General features: G+C 43.3%; 1 protein-coding gene across 1 annotated transcript in view; it reads left to right on the top strand.

Moving 5' to 3' along the window:
- The window catches only part of SP110 (SP110 nuclear body protein), a 35,137-nt gene that overhangs the window by 2,826 nt on the left and 15,153 nt on the right, over window positions 1-17,158 (top strand). The window contains exons 3-11 of the mRNA XM_059703492.1: window positions 2,728-2,896; window positions 4,971-5,237; window positions 5,562-5,636; window positions 6,534-6,617; window positions 8,211-8,288; window positions 10,597-10,665; window positions 13,826-13,975; window positions 14,762-14,842; window positions 15,919-16,050. Of these exons, the coding sequence (XP_059559475.1) occupies window positions 2,728-2,896; window positions 4,971-5,237; window positions 5,562-5,636; window positions 6,534-6,617; window positions 8,211-8,288; window positions 10,597-10,665; window positions 13,826-13,975; window positions 14,762-14,842; window positions 15,919-16,050 (1,105 nt within the window). The remainder of the gene's footprint in view (window positions 1-2,727; window positions 2,897-4,970; window positions 5,238-5,561; window positions 5,637-6,533; window positions 6,618-8,210; window positions 8,289-10,596; window positions 10,666-13,825; window positions 13,976-14,761; window positions 14,843-15,918; window positions 16,051-17,158) is intronic.

Below are 17,158 nucleotides of genomic sequence, written 5' to 3'. Positions count from 1 at the left end.
AAGGCCTGAACTCAAATGTTCATTGGCAGAAAAAAAGGATATCATAGGGTGATCTCAAACCAGGTGACTTAAAAGAAATAATGGCTCTGGCTGAGTAACTCAGTTAGTTGGAGCCTTGTCCTGATACACCAAGGTTGGGGGTTCAATCCCTAGTCAGGGAACATACAAGAATCAACCAGTGAATACATAAATAAGTAATAAGTTCAACATCACGTCAATGTTTCTCTCTCTCTCTCTCTCTCTCTCTCTCTCTCCAAATAAAATCACTAAATCAAAAAAAAATTTTTAATGTATTCTCCCACAATTCTGGAGGCCAGAAATCGAAAATCAAGGTGTTGCCAAGGTTGATTTTTTTCTAGAGTTTCTGAGGGAGTCTGTTCCCTGACTTTCTTCTGGTGGTATCAGCAATGTTTGGTATTCTTTTTTTTTTTTTTTTTTATTGCTTAAAGTATTACAAAGGGTATTACATATGTATCCATTTTATCCCCCCGCCCTAGACAGTCCCCTAAATGTTTGGTATTCTTGACTTATAAAAACATCTAATCACTGCTTCCGTCTCTACATCACTTTATTTGTTTGTGTGTCTTCTCCCTTCCTCTCTCTCTCTTCTAAGAACACTTGTCATTGTGACTTAGGGCCCACCTAATCCAAAATGATCCTTAATTATATCAGAAAATACCTTTTTTAAAAAAACAAGATCACATTCACAGGTTTCAAGTGGACATATCTTTGGAGGGAGGGGACACCATTTATCCTACTAATGGCACCATTTTAATTCCTAAGAGCATGGCACCCATGGTCCATTCTAATGTGAAAAAAAGGCAGGCAATGGGATATGTCTATGTGTGCCGGGAGACGGTCCATCCTTGCTGTTTCAAAGGACCTGGCATATATGGCATACTGTTCTTAAAGTGTTTGCTCACCTTCTTGGCACTATGTGTTTTAACCAAGGTCTCCTCTCTGAGAAAGGTTGTTTCCCCAGGTAGGGATTTTCCCCTGAAGTTAGGGAGGGAATAAAACCCCTCAACTAAGTGCCAGGCGGGTAATTAATCACTTTAACTACGAACAATCATGCTTAAGCTACATAATCTTTACTCCCTGGAATGGAGCTAAGAAACGCCCTAACCTTTGTAATAGAGATTGATAGGATTGAATCAACTGGTATAAATACAGTTGTAACAAGACAGAAAGAGACAGAACTTAGAACACAGAACTTAGAAGAGAGAACCTACAGACAGAACCTACACAGAACCTACAGGCAGAAGAACTTTGCTGGAGAGAACATGGCAAAAGATCCTGGACTGAACCTGACTACAGAAATTGGCAAGAGAACCTGACTAGAACCTGGTGACTGAACCTGGCTGGAGAACCTGGACAGAACCTGGCTGAAGAACCTAGCGAGGGAACATGGCTACAGAACCTGGCTGGAGCTCCGAAGCAGAACCTCTCTGGAGATCCAGACCAGAACTTGGCTGGAGATCCTGGCTAGGCTGCTGATCAACTGAACACTGTCTCCGTGTCATTCCTTCTTCGCCGACTCCGTCTACGCCTTTGGGGACCCCTGGACCCGCTGGGGTTGGACCCCGGCATATGTGTATAAAAATGTCATTCTTTTCATATAATTTGGGGTGTTGAAAGCAATTCCTGAGCCTAGGGAAGTGTTAGCAGTGATAGAACCCTCTCCCACAGTATTGGCCTGGTTGGCTCTAAGCCCTCTCTAGATCATAGCCAGCTGTCATTTCTCAGAGATGTCTCCTTGACCTACTCCTAATTAAGACCCCCCTCATTATTCTTCCTATGATTTCTCTTAATAAAATTTCTCTCAACAATAATTGGATATTTATTTAATTTGTGTTTATTATTTAACTAGAGGCCCAGTACACAAATTTGTGCACAGGTGGTTTCTGGCAGGTCTGCCCCTATCAGGGTGGGGGGGGGGGCGATCGGGGGTGGGGCTGGCCAGGGGAGGGGCTGCAGGTGTTTGGCCAGCCTGCCCTGTCCCCTGGTCGAACTCCTAGGCAAACTCCCAGTCAAGGGAACAATTTGAATATTAGCCTTTTATTATATAGGATGCCTATCTTCTTTGCCTGACAGTGCCCCTCCCCCAATAAGAGAGCACCATGTTAATCTTCTCCATTGCTTTGTACACAAGGACTAGACTAGTAGGTGCTCCATAAACATTTTACAATCAATTCTCTCTTGCCATATTTGTCTTCTTAGCCATCCTCTCATCAAGAAGAATTCTCTGGGTCATTTCCCTATGGCTAGAACCTATTTGGGCCATCTCAAGTCCAAGAGGCAAAAAGAGAACACAGGCTAACAAAAATCAACAGAATAACAACTAGTTACTGACCACTGGGTCAATTGCTTAAGTGTCCTGCCCAGAGCCTTAGAGAATGGAATTATACCATAACAGTCTTTGACTCCACTTTCCTTTCTTAAGATTTCTCTATTCCCTCAAATAAACCTAAAATAAGGTTTACAAAACAGACTTATTTTAAAGAAGGCTAAATTATTTATTTCTATGACTATCAAAGTATATATGAAGTTCCCAAGTAAACAGGTAAAACTGTGATTTTTCTACATTAGAGAGTTTGACTATACATTTTGCATTAAATTCCTTCTTAAAAGAGCAAAATAGCTCTATTACAACTTAGAAAACCACAAATATATAACAAAACTCTATCTTTATAATTGTGTATAATAATCCTTCATTCTGTTTTAAAGGAGTCTATGGAAGCCTGTAGAAATATGGTCCCTGTATCCAAAGTGGTATACAACATTCTCACCAAAATGGAGGAGCCATTTAATCTGTCATTTCTGGAAATGTTGTTCAGTCAGATCAATCTACGTGAATACCCCAACCTGGTGGCAATTCAGAGGAGCTTCAGAAATGGTATGATGCTTCTTAAATACCTCTGGGGCTATAGAAGCATGAGGGGGGTTGTTATGCTGAAAGTTTGGGCTGTTTTCCAGCCCCAGACAGGCATGTGGGCCCATGTAAAAGAGGCACTTTAATTGCCCACTTTTTCTTTGGGAAGGTGTGGGCCATGCTCTCTCACAGATATGGCAGCAAGAGTAGCCTCTAGCCCTGGTTCTCTAAGATGACTTTCTAGAGGGCACATATGTTTCTGTCTGACCTGTTCTAAGAATTTGGGAAAATTGTACCAATTAGCATACTGGACAGTCTCTAAGGAATGCATAAAATGAGGAAATGCAAAGTTCCAGAGACCCTTTCTGACGGAAGCACAAGGAGAGCAAGAGAGGAAAAGTAATGGGTAAAGAGAGATAATAATAAGTATATCCTTTGTTGGTGGTATTGTTTTCTTTTTGAGTGCTTAGTATGTGCCAGGCAATATCCCAGGTACTTCATATGATTATTTCATATATTTAAAATAATCCTGTGAAGTCACAATTATCCCCATCCTATCTAATAAAGATGGAATATGCAAATTGACCATAACTCTGAGACAAAGATGGAGGCACCCACAGCCAATAAGGAGGGAATATGCAAATTGATGTGACAAGGCAAGAGGTGGAAGGAGACTCCGGGCCAGAGTGCAGGAGGTGCTGGTAGCCAGGGGAAGAAAAGCCTATTCTTGCACGAATCTTTGTGCATCAGGCCTCTAGTATAACATACAAGGAAATTAAAGCTCTAAGTAAAAGTAACTTACCCAAAGTTATTTGTCTGTTAAGAGCAGAGCCAGAAGTCCTACCTGGATCTCCTAATACCAGGGCCTTGAATGTTAATCACTCCACTAAAGCGAATAGCAGGGAGGCAGAGTGTGACACTGGAGGAGAGAAGAAAGGGAGGGGAATTGTGGACACAGAGGCAGAAAGAGGATATGAGAAAGACATGGAGCATGAAGACACTTAGAGGGAGAAAGAACTGAATAAATAAAGGAGTAGAAAAAGGAATGGTAATAGAGATTGGGGGAAAAAAGAAGAAAGAGGAGCAGATGGTAAAACAGTTTCAGGTTTGAGGAGAAACACAAGGTTCACTTATCTGAGAACAGCAGGGGAGAGACCAGGAGAGCACTATTGCTGAGAGCTCTCCAGCACTTTTCCATCCAAAGGCTCCTTCCCAAAGAGAGAAATGAATCCTTGGGCTCAAGGGGCCTCAAAAGAGAAAAGTCACCCTTTAGGCAAGCATGTGGCCCATGCTCCTGGCAGTATTGCGGCATTTCTGGGAGAAATGTTGTTCTCAAAGGCCATGCCAAACAAGACTGACAGTCAGGCTTGCCCCCCTGACCTAGCTGAGCTCAAACTTCCTTCCTGATCTATTACTCTGTGATTTTTTTTCTGGGTCCCTCTCCAAAATCCTACCTTACGTGCCTTTTTCTGTTCACTGATTGAAACAACTTTACTTCTGAAATAAATGATGGAGAAGAATCATAAGAGAAAACCACCATTGGCCATGCCAGGGAACAGCCTGGGAAAAGTCATGGGCCTGGGGTACTAGGGATGGGAAGGAAGTTGGGTGTGGCCAGATCACAGGGTACAAGGTGAGGAGGCACAGAAGCTTAGTCTGCAGAAACAAGAAACACTATGAAAAGAAATTCATATTTTATCTTATTTGCTACAGGGAAGCATGATATGCTTATTTATTAAAACAGGGGAATCTATTCAATTAAAGCATTGTTCATAATTGTCTAAATTCTGAAGGCAAAATTAAGGAAAATCTAAAAAATTTAAATCCCTGGGGACAAAGTGAAACTCAACTTCGTGTGTGAAACTACTTTGTTGTTAGATCGAGGCTAGATACAGTTAGTATAGCACTGCTCAAATTCATAAATTAAAAAGAGGCCACAAATGGATGGCAATGATGATAAATCAATTATCTGCACCTGGGGGGAGAATGAATACCTCTATGCCCCCCAACCTGTTGGAAGTCATGTGTGTAAAGAAATCCCTTTCCCACATAATTCTGAGTCTCTAGGGTGCTGATGTGTGCTCCTTTACAATTCCAGTTGTCGCTTCCTGTGGAGGATGGAGAGGAGCCACAGTGACCGTCTTTGAAGTCCCAACCAACTCAAGAGGTAGAAGCCCCCATCAGAACCTGCCGCCACTGCCTGCACCCCAGCGACCCCCACTGAGATGCCCGACCCCTGTGCCGAGAGTCAATCAGCCCAGTGCAATCCCACAGCACAGCAATAAGATCCTGGACAAGCCACCCAGCTCTGCTGGCCCTGCCAAGGCTCTCCCAAGAGTCATCCAGGAAGGAAGGACTACTCCAGGTGAGATACAGATTCAGTCCAACACCTGGACATCGCCAGCCTGGGTGCCTGTGGCCATGTCTACAACCCTAAGGTCCCACCTTTGTGTTAATCTGCCCCTTCCATACACCCACCTCCCATATACAGCCTTTTCTAAGATGGATTGTGTACACTATGAAGGGCCTGAGTGTGGAGCCCAGAGCCCTGCTTCCATCCCTGGAACAGCCCAACCCTCTGCCCTTGGACCTTGGTTCTCCATCTACCCCAGGCATTTTTACCTTTCACACTCCTCCCCCACACCCTGTCCATCTAACCTGTAATGATTTTCCTTCCTCTCTTCAACAGCCAACTTGACATCTCACATAAATGATGAAGAAGACTCACAACAGGTGCCCAGCACTCCCCCTGCTACTGTGCAAGGTAATGTACTTAAGGCTGGCTCAGTTTAGCTCAAGGGAGCTGTGAAGGGAGGATACGCACCTGCCAACCAGGAGGCTGGTGGTAGGAACCCTGAGAGAAAGAACTGTGTATGACAAAGAAAAAGACAGAGGGGAACCAATGCAGCGACTTGGCACAGGACCACTTTCAGTGTCGCTGCCACAGCCAGTGTGATTCTATGATGTCCAACAGCCCTGTCCAGCCAACACTCAAACACACTGTTCTGATTGAAAAGTAACTTGGGCAAGACTCACATCCACCACCCTCACCTGATTGCCCACCCTCTGATTGATTACAGGCCTTTCAGTTTCAACTGTATTCATTTTCATGTGGTTTGAATTCTAAGAGTAGTGGTATTAAAATTATTAGAAAAGAGGATAACATGTTGAAAGGTCTGCTGGACCTGATTTAGTTTCTGAAACTGTGTCACTTATCAACCACAAAGCATCATTATAAAGGAGTTGGAGTTTGACAAATATACCATGGTATATTTTAGGTGCTGCCAGAAATAGTAGCTGTCATAAATTTTGAGAATTAGGGGTCCTCTTTGGTCCAAATAATGTTTCCTCTACACCTCTAATACATATACATATTTAATATATGATTAAGGTTAACATCATCATAGAGTGAATAACAATGTAAGATTCCATATTCTAGATTTTTCACACAAAAAAAAGTAAGTACCATAATTAAATCTTAAGTAGCCATTGAAAGCAAATGATAGCTCACTCTCCCACTCTGCCTCACCCTCACTAGGCCTTGGTGTTCAGTCGGGGCCTCATTGTTTTCTCCTGATAGAATGGATTGTTCTTTTTCCTCCATCTCTGATCCCTGCTTGCTGGTTCTGGCATCTGAAATTCCTTTTCTTCTTCTGCTCAGTGTCCAGTGACCAACCGACCCCTCAAGTAAAAGATAAAGAAGTTACTCAAGAGATGCCCCAGGCTCCCTCAGCCCCCGAGCCAGGTAATTTTGATTTAAGCAACTTAAGTCTGCCTTAGTTTTTATGTCTGCAAAGAGGAGAAGCCATTTGAATCTTCTAGAGACAGGGCTCTCCTCACTGCTCCTCACCACCATCACGGTGCAGCTCCTGGCTGCTCACCCAGCCCTTGGAGGCTTGGGCAGACAGGAGACCTGAGCTCCTAGAGCAGTGATGGCGAACATTTTGAGCTCGGCGTGTCAGCATTTTGAAAAACCCTAACTTAACTCTGGGGCCGTGTCACATATAGATTTTTTTTTATATTTGCAACCATAGTAAAACAAGGATTTATATTTTTGATATTTATTTTATATATTTAAATGCCATTTAACAAAGAAAAATCAACCAAAAAAAATGAGTTTGTGTGTCACCTCTGATACGCGTCTCATAGGTTCACCATCACTGTCCTAGAGGGAGATAGAGTCCCTGGGGAAGGCAAGGTGGACTGGGAAGGGGACACCAATGACAAGGGATGGGAGCCCTCCTAATACCCACTGGACCTAAATTCAAACACCACTAAGGGGTCTGCAAAGGGAGAACATTCCTCTTTCAGAGGGGTTGTGGCGGGAGCACCGGGGAAAGCACGAAGCACTGAGCCAGGGCAGGACTGCTTGACTCAGCCACCCTCTGAGGCCACTTTAAGGCAAGGCTCAAATCTGCTCCATCAAAATGCAAAGCAAGCAAAACTACTGTGTGGCCCCAACACTGAATCAGTACCCCAGACATGGATGGCCCTCCTTCCCAGTCCCCACCCTAACTGTGGGAAACAATCACTGTCAACCTTCAAAATTTCTGGATTTTTAAAAATTAATATTATTTAAATAGTTTTAAATGCAACAAATTGTTTAAAGGGTCTAGCGACTGCTTGCCACCTGCCCCAGTTACCTGTTCCTAAATAGGCCAGAATTTGAGATGGATGTCATAGCCTTGTGAAAACAAAAAGGTGACAGCTTTCTTGAGATGGGCCTCTGTCTGTGATGGCTTTGAGCCCTTCTATCTTTCTTAGTGCAGCAGAAACTAAGAGCAGTTGTATTTACTTGCTGTTAATAAGCGCTAGCAAGTACCTCCTGGCTCCTGCTTTCTTCAGCTGATATATATAAGGCACTTAGCCTCCTTCACTATTTCTTAAGGTGAAATAATCAGGTAGAGCAGGTTAAAAATACCCATTCATAGACGTCTAAGCAATAACATATATTTTTTATATGGCAGACATTCACCTTCACTGTGGCTGACAGAATTCAAGGTCACCGCTTCCACTGCTGTCAGCCTCATTCCCTGAGTGAGGGCTACTGAGAGTCCCTGTAATCAACCATCTTCCATTGAGTAAGGGGAATCCAACCAATGGGCCAAACTGAGCCCTCCTCTGCGAGCAATTGCTCTCTGGTTCTGTGATAGTTACGCAAGTCACAATAACCACAAGTTTGATTGACTCCGGGCAGAGCCAGGAAACCCTATAGACTAGCAGGTCCCCAGCCCTGGGCCACACATGTCCTCCATCCCCTTGTTCTCACATTGAGCTCCTTCAGCACTTTCTCTTTAGCCCATCTGACTTCTGAAATGAATTGTGTTTCTCTTATCAGTGATAAGAAATGATTCTCCTGAACCAAATGAGCCAGCAGAGCCCCAGGAGGCAGCCAGCACACCTCTCGTCAAGAAAGGTAAGGATTGCCCTCCTCTTATAGGCATCAGGAGGGGGAATGCGAAGCTGCAGCCTGTTTTTCTGATTGGATCTTGTCACGAGCACTCTCTCTGTGATTGTAGTCATGACGCTCAGTACTATTTGTTTCTCCAATTCCCTTTCACTGCCTCTTCCTTTGAGGCCTTCATTAAATGATAGGAAAAGCGGAAGGCATTTAGAGCCATTATAATATGCACCCCTTGAAATTGCCTGTTCTGCAATCACCAAGCTCTCCTATATCCACAACTTCATAGAGGTTTAGTCCGCACCTCCTTTAACTGAAAGGTGGTTTCCCAAGAGCACACTGCTTTCTCTTTTAAGACATGGCTGCATATTCTCTCTGCTATCACTCACCTCAATGTACAAGGCAGGCTGTATGTCACACCTTGCTCCGCACTGTTTCCAGCCAGCCCCTTGCTCCCCCATCCCCTTTGCTGAGGCTTAACCATTCAGTGAATTATTCACTACTTCATCAGTATCGTCCCTGGACTTCCCTTCCACTCCCTAGCAGAACTCAAAGCTGACTTAGAGTTTTTCTATTTCAAGTCTTGTCATCATCCTGGACACCTTCAATGTATCCTATATAATAGAGATAATATGCAAATTGACCATCATGGCCTTGCACAAGATGGCTGCCCCCATGTAGTCACAAGATGGCCACCACAAGATGGCCAGCAGGGAAGGGCAGTTAGGGGTGACCAGGCTAGCAAGGGAGAGCAATTGGGGGCGACCAGGCCAGCAGGGAAGGGCAGTTGGGGGCAACTGGGCCAGCAGGAGAGGGCAGTTGGGGGTGATCTGGCTGGCAGGGGAGCAGTCAGGCATTGATCAGGTTGTCAGGGAAGTGGTTAGTGGGTGATCTGGCTGGCAGGCAGAAGCGGTTAGGGCAGTCAGGCAGGCAGGCAGGCGAGTGGTTGGGAGCCAGCAGTCCTGGATTGTGAGAGGAATGTCTGACTGCCGGTTTAGGCCTGATCCCACAGGGCCTAAACCGGCAGTCGGACATCACCTGAGGGGTCCCAGATTGGAGAGTGTGCTGGCTGGGCTGAGGGACACCTCCCCACGCCCCAGTGCATGAATTTCATGCACCGGGCCTCTAGTATATGAATAACAGGCCCATTCAATACTCTGATTTCTCTAATCCTTCATCTGATAATTTTCAATTATTTTTCCTCCACCAATTCTTTGCCTCCTGCACCCTAAGACTATCCACAGGCCCTTTCACCACTCAAACCTGGCCAAACTTCCCAATAATTAAATAGTTCCTTTTTGGACACCAAATCCTTGAGTTTGCTCCTTCTACAATAATCATTCAACCTCTGATTTCCCCTTCTCAGCACAATCTTAAAAAATGAATTTTAAAATATCCTTCCCTGATTTCTTCCTACAATGTGTTCCCTGTGTAGCTGTCCTTCAACCTCATTGGGATGACCAGTCCACTGGCCTTTCCCTTGTTCGGTCCATCATCTGCCTTTCCTCACACCCCTTCATACCAGCTTGGAATCCAAGAGCCACCATTTCAGTAACCTATGGGAGATACTTAACCTGCCTTGACTCTTTGTCTTTTCCTAGAACTCTCCGGAAGGTCTTGAAGGAGCCTATTACTGCTTTCTGCACACTACATCTAAAAACAGGCACTGCTGGGAAGAGGCACACAGCAGAGCACACTACACCCACTGTGTCTTCACGATTTCAGCTAAATGATCCCTCCACACCTTGAGACAATCCCACTTCCTGTATGATCCTTTCAAACTCTGAGCTCTTTTTTTCAAACTTCTGCCCTTATTGATGCCTCCCTTTTTTTTCTCAAGAGATTAATTTTCCTCCTAATTCATAGAAACCTATCAGGTGGGAATTTCCTCCTCTCTGGTACCCTCCTTCTCTCCAAGGCAATCCTTCAACCTCGCCTGACAGTGGAATTCACTATCAACCTCTCACAAGGATCTGCATCCTAACCAATGCCCACGCCTATCCCAGCTCATAAAGGAAATTTCTCTTGATCCCCATCTCACTTCACTTGCCTCCATAGCCCTTCCCTCCAGTTCACAACAAAGCTTCTAGAAATGCATTACCTGGACTCATTGTCTCCTTTTCTTCATGTCTCTCCTGCCTCTGCCACTTTAGAATTTCTTCTCTGTCATTACTCCATGAAGCAGCATCACCTAAGGTCACCAATGACCACCTAGCTATTGTCATTTGAAGACCAAACATAAAAGCTGAGAATTGTTGGCATAGACAATTGGGAGATCTATGTGTGTAGCTATAAAAGATTATATGTATTCTGTCTTTTTTAGGAAAGAAAAGAAAAAGAAGTATGTGGTCAGTTCCTAAAAAGAGACAACAGAAAAAAAGACTTTCAAAAGGTAAGATGACAGTAGAAGAGGAGGCTGGAGGCTGGAGGCAGCTCATGCTTGTAGGTCAAGGTGTGGGAAGGTGAATTATATTCTAAATGTAATGTGAAGCCATTGACTGATCTAATCAGTGAATGACCCTATCCAATTTTAAACTTGACAAGACTGATTTGGGTGCTGTGTAAAGAATGACTTGGAAATAGAAAAGAATGGAAATAGGGAAACCATTTGGAGAGCAGATGTCATGAGAGTTGAGAGTAACCTAGATTCAGATCAAGCAGTGAAGACTGAGAGAGGAGGACCAATTCAAAGTCAGTTTGGAGGTTGAGTTGACATGACTTGATAAACTGGAAACTGAGGATGAAAAAGACAGTGATCTCAAGGCTTGCTCTTCAATTTCTGGCTTGAATGTCTGGGTGAATGGTGGTGCCATTGCTGAGAAAGGGTACAATATATTTGGGGAGAGATTTTATATTTCAGTTTTTTACCTGTCCATTTCAAGATCTGTGCTAACCATCTATGCAGTTGTGCCCAATATGTGCTTTGCCGAGAACTGTGACAGGATGAGATGTTACCCTACTTGCATAGTCATATTCTTTAGATATATGACTACTGCAGAAACACAAGTCACCTGGGTCAGGGCAAAGAATTTTTTATTGATAATCAGCAGCTCAACAGACAGATTAACATTGCAGCGTATATCCCCCACGTGCATATCCACAGGCAGCAAGAAAAGAGCTGATGGAATCTTTCTATGTGAGTGGCAGATTACATTCCATAGACAAGGAATGGAGAATGATGGGTTTGCTGTTTATATACAGGACTAGGACAGCATCCTGGGTCCATACCCTAATGTTTTGGAATTTAAATGTGTCTTTCCAAGAGCCATAGAAACCCTAGGTGTCCTTGTCTTTTACTTAGAGGTGTCTCCAAGTTCTGGTCTCATCCCTTTTGAGAGTGGAATCCACTCTCATAGTGCTCTAAAGGTTTGTGGGACTGAGGGCAAGAACATCTATGTGACTATGGGTTATAATGAAGAAAGGAGAAGGTGGTACAAGGTAAGGGTAGAGAGGGGCCAGATCATGTGGCCCTCACAGGCCATTGGGAGGAATTTGGAGTTTATTTAACTTGAAATTAGTTACCCAGTTGCCAAGCCAAAAAGTAAACAATCCTTGACTACCTGATTATCTACCTTAGTATATTGATAAGTTCTTTTGATTCTGTCTCCTCTTTGCTACACTAAAATCTGATGGTTTCATTCCCATGCTTACAACTTATCCATGACCTCCTATTGCTTTTAGAATAATGCTCATAGTTCCTAGTGTGATTGACAATGCTCTCTCCAATCCAACCCTTCTCTTCTTCTTCAACTCCATCTTTTCCCACTCAAAACTCCAGCCGACACTCTGATTCCTCCTGTTTCATTTCTCTCCTCTTTGATCCTTGGTACATGCTCCTCTCTTTGAATGCTACATTCTGACCCTACACTACTTCCCTTAAATGTTTGGCTATCTCCTGTTCATCACTGGTGTTGGCTTCAATGTCTACTTCAAGGTGTTCTCTGATGTTAATTAGATTAAGTGGTCGCATTGCATGTTCCTATAGCACTCAGCACTGGCCCTTTGGGAAGATTCCACATACTCCATTGTAATTACTACTTAAGTAGTATGTCTCTTCTAAGCTAGATAGTAATCTCCAGGCACAAATGTGACATTAATTATTACCTGAATAAAAAAAATAAAAGAAACCATATTTCCTATATCCCATAATTTGAAGGATGATCTGACAAAAGATGATTTGTGATTTATCATTATGTTATGCACAGTCACAGGTACCACTATCAGTATGTGATCTTGGTATAAACTAAGAGTTATTGGAGGGAAATCTCACAGCACAGAAATGGAACCCACATAATCCTTTCTTGTTATCCCTAGTGTAGAGCAGGCATGGATGGTTTGCATGCCCTCTGGCCAGCATCCCAATACTGAGGAATCCACTCTCATAGTGCTCTAAAGGTTTGTGGGACTGAGGGCAAGAACATCTATGTGACTATGCAACAGCACACACTCCCCAGTCAGAGTGGCCTTGTTAGAAATGGGGAGCTTCCAGGGCTTGTGTTAAGCTGTTCTGTTTGGGTAACTTCCCTACTGAGACTTCCCTCTGCTAAGAAGATGCCAGGCCCTTCCAGATTTGGCTTTGTTCCTATTTTATTTACTTTGCAGTTAATTAATCATATTTATTAAAAATACTAATAACACCTGAAAAAAGACACCAAATTTTGAGAGGAAAAAAACACAGATAGTCCTACTAAAAATATACATGCTATACTCTGGCATGCAAAAAAGGTGGTAGTCTTTCTTTTTGGTAACAGTTCTCACTTCTCTGAAACCCTCCGTTTGTGACAGGGGAAAAACATGTCGCAAAAACATGTTAAAGGAAACTGTTAGGCTCTTTCAGGTGGCCCCAGTGTCTTTTGGGTAAATACTCAGTAACTGCCATGACTGAATTCCCTGGGTACCTCTTCTCCAACTTTTAGCCACTCCTGCTTCTTCCATAAGTGGCACTTGAATGTTAAAAAAAAAAAAAAAAAAGTTCATCTGTCCGTCTTCCAGGAGAGGGCATATACTGTCCTCCTGGCTTTCAAAGAGATATTCTTGCTCTACTGGGGATCAGGTTCTAAAGTCCACAGTCAATGAAAATTGTGATCTCTTTCAACAAAGAGGCAGACTCGCCCTGCACACAGACACCCCTCCTCCCACCCCCATCTCTCCCATACCACACAGGGGCCCTGGGGAAATAACTTCAGAAGGCCCCTCCTCTGCTGAAATGAACCACCAGGCCATTTTTACTCAAATGTGGCCACCTCCTTGTGGCAGCTGTAACTCAGACACAGGAGCCAGGAGATAAGCCCCACTGCTCTGGGATTCTCCCAAATTTCTCTGGGTGATTTCAATAGGCTGTACAAAGAGTGAGATCAGGTGGTGAATTTGGGGATGGGGGAAGGGAAGTAAGGCACACACAAGAAAAAATATATAATTACAGAGAAATAGCAGGAGAAAAGTGAGTCACACAGGTACAGAGATCTCAACATCTGGGAGCTAGAGGCATAAGAAGGAAGGTCACTCAGAGGGGATCCCAATGGAAACTACTCACAAATCCCTATTTGGCCCAGGAACAGCCTCACCTGGTCACAGAATCCAAGAGAAGCTCCAAATGGTGGATCAGGTGACTCAAGGGAAGGATGACTCAACCAGGAACTCAAAGGTGGTGATAAGGACCCAAAAGTCAAGGACTGAATGTGCCCAGACATCTGGACCTGAGGGTAAGACTGGTGACAGAATCTGTCATTTGAAAGCTCAGTGTGGGTCTCTTGTGCAGCAGGCACAGTGTTGGTGGACATGAGAAGTTAATATGAGAAGGAGGGAGCAATGCAGGGAAAGATGATGAGCTGTGACAGGAGCACCAGAGAGGGCACAAATACCGGTTACATCTGAGGACTTTTTGTTAAAGAAACAGCTGTGATTACAGGGTACAGCTGACCCCAGCTGGGACTTAGGGCACAAAGACTATTAAAAGGATGTGTACTCAAGGATAGAAATTTAATAAAATTAATAGTTTTTACTGCCTCATCAAGAACATTCTTCAAACTGGCTTTTTTTTTTTTCCTGGTGAGTGACAGTGCAATAACCACTCCTATGGTTTGGAGACACTGCTTTGATTTGTCCTAAGGCACCAGCAGTTCTTGATCCATGTGTAGAGAGATCTCCATAGTGACAAAGCCAAAAGACACCTTATTATGAAAACAGTTTTGACCTCAAAAATCTCCTAAAAGGGTTTCCAGGACCCCTCAGGGGTTTATGACCTCACTTTGAGCCTCTGGTCCAGGAGTTCAGATGACTGCTCTCTCACTGGATGTCCTGCTGCCCTGAGTGGGAGAAACTCAGTGATGGACACACAGGAGGGCACCATGGAGGCTCTAGAAGACATGCAACCTCCAGCCTTCAACTGCAGGGTGTGCAAGTTTCCTCCCTGGACCTCTGCGAGACTCCCCATGAGACTTTCTAGGGCGTGTTTTCTGAGATCTCAACAGAATGCCATTTTTTTTGAGAGGTCAGTAATGACACTTCAGATATGAATGAAACAAAGAGTCCCCAGGACCCACCCAGCGCCCCACCAAGAATCACACAAGGTACAGATGAGGGACTGTAAGTCTCAGAGTGTGGTCTCTGGAGCCCAGATTCAGAACTGTTTTACCCTAAGCAAGCATTTCTCAGCCCTCTTTTCATTATCACTGCCCTAGGGAGCCCACTTGCATGTGTTTTTTTACCTAATCAAGAACACACACCCCCATGACATTTTAATTTCACAAAGATATTCTATATTGATTTAGGGACTACATATATTTATTTATGCCTTATACATAAAAAAGAGTAAGATTTTCCCCCCAGGAATCAATTTTTGGGCAGCATCACCACTACTGAGAATTCATGCACTAAGCATATTCTTGGTACTTTACTGGAAGTGCCCAAGCCTTAGATCAAGTTTTTTCTTAAGTCCCAATCTCCATGCTTCTCACATTACTTTTCTGGGAAAATTGGGAAGAGAACATCTCATCATAAACACAAACATAATAGTATAACTGGGCACAAGCAACTGATGATGTTTGCATGCGCTGGCAAACTAGTGCATGTTAATTCATTCTCACCATGGCTACTATTATGCTCGTTGTAATCACTGTCCTTGGAGGGGAAAAAGCTGAACATCCTTCTGTTTGTTGATTATTTTGGTCATTAAGGATATTAACCCTCTATATTTTACTATATTGCAATTTTTTATTTTTATTTTTGAATATTGTGGGGATGTTTTCTGAAGTGTGGACATTTTAAAAATTTTTAATGGTCAAACCTGTCTTTTACCTTTATGATTTCTGGCCTTGAGTTTTGGCTAAGAAATATTTTATATCTAAAGCTTATAATAATCTCTCTATATATATTCTTCAAGTCTTGAAAAACCAGGTTATAAATTTGAAAATAAAAGGCCTCACTTAAACGTTAATAATTTAGTATATCTTTATTACTTCATTATTCAACTTTTTAAATTTCCAAGTAAAATAGAAAAACAGTAAGATAAAGTAAGGTATAGGGATGCAGGATTTCCTGACAGCGTGGAGACAGGAAGCATCAGAAGGAAGGTCACTAACAAAGGAAAGAGGAGCTTCATTAGGGACCTCAATGGAAACTACTCACAAATCACTATTTGGCCCAGGAACCACCTCACCTGTGCCTCAAATGGTGGATCAGGCGACTCAAAAGAAGAATAACTCAACCGGAAACTCAAGGGTGATGACAAGGGCCCAAAAGGCAAGGACTGAATGTGCCCAAACATCTGGACCTGAGGGTAAGGCTGGTGACAGAATCTATCATTTGAAGGCTCAGGGTGGGAGGGTTTCTCATGCAGCAGGCACAAGGTTAGGTGGACATGAAAAGTTAATATGAGAAGAAGAAAGCAGTGTAGACAAGAAGGGCATAAAGATAGAGCAAAGATCTGTTGGTTTGAGTGGTTGTTGGAAGAAGTAAGTGTATCCCCTGGGTGCAGTTGATCTCAGCTGTACTCTCTGGACTCACATGACCACTTTCCAGCGTCTACTGTTTACATTTCTATTGGTAGAGTCATCACTGCTCCACTGAGTCTGGGGCTCCTCTCTGATTTAGGGTGACCCAGTGAGGAGAGTGTCACCAATCCCTAAAGTGGACACATTCTCAGTAGTATTTCTTACTAGTGGATTTCTAAAAGTGAAGTCAATTGGTCAATGAGTCTGCATATTTAAAATGAGCATATAGTGATGACCAAATAATTGCCACTTTAGGCTCCCATTAACGAGATATGGACACACTCTTCCCTACACCTTTATCACTACTAGAAATAATAAGACTTTTCTGTGTTTGACAAATGAAAAGCATAGAATGATATTCCACCAATGTTTCTCTTTGAATTTCTTTGCACCGTGCATGTGGTTAAACATGCTGTGACAGGTTGTTACTGCTCATCAATATTTCAGAAGATTATATATCCCTGCTCTGTGTACTCAGGGATGGCCATGTGACTTGACATGACAAAGAAGTGTGAGCATAAGTGAGAGGGTAGTGACCAAAGCTTTAGGAGCCCTGTGTTGTCATTCTCTGCCATGGGGCCAGTGATGTTCTAGACCAGTGGTTCTCAACCTTCTGGCCCTTTAAATACAGTTCCTCATGTTGTGACCCAACCATAAAATTATTTTCGTTGCTACTTCATAACTGTAATGTTACAACTGTTATGAATCGTAATGTAAATATCTGATATGCAGGATGGTCTTAGGCAACCCCAGTGAAAGGGTCGTTCGACCACCAAAGGGGTCGCGACCCACAGGTTGAGAACCACTGTTCTAGACAGAGGCATCTCTGTCCTAGGCTCCATGAGTGTCAATGGCGCAGGACCTCATCTAACTTGTGATCAATAAACAGCATGA

The sequence above is a fragment of the Myotis daubentonii genome, chromosome 7 (genome assembly GCF_963259705.1).
Source record: "Myotis daubentonii chromosome 7, mMyoDau2.1, whole genome shotgun sequence".
NCBI classification, from domain to species: Eukaryota; Metazoa; Chordata; class Mammalia; order Chiroptera; family Vespertilionidae; genus Myotis; species Myotis daubentonii.
This window is presented reverse-complemented; position numbering and strand designations above follow the sequence as displayed.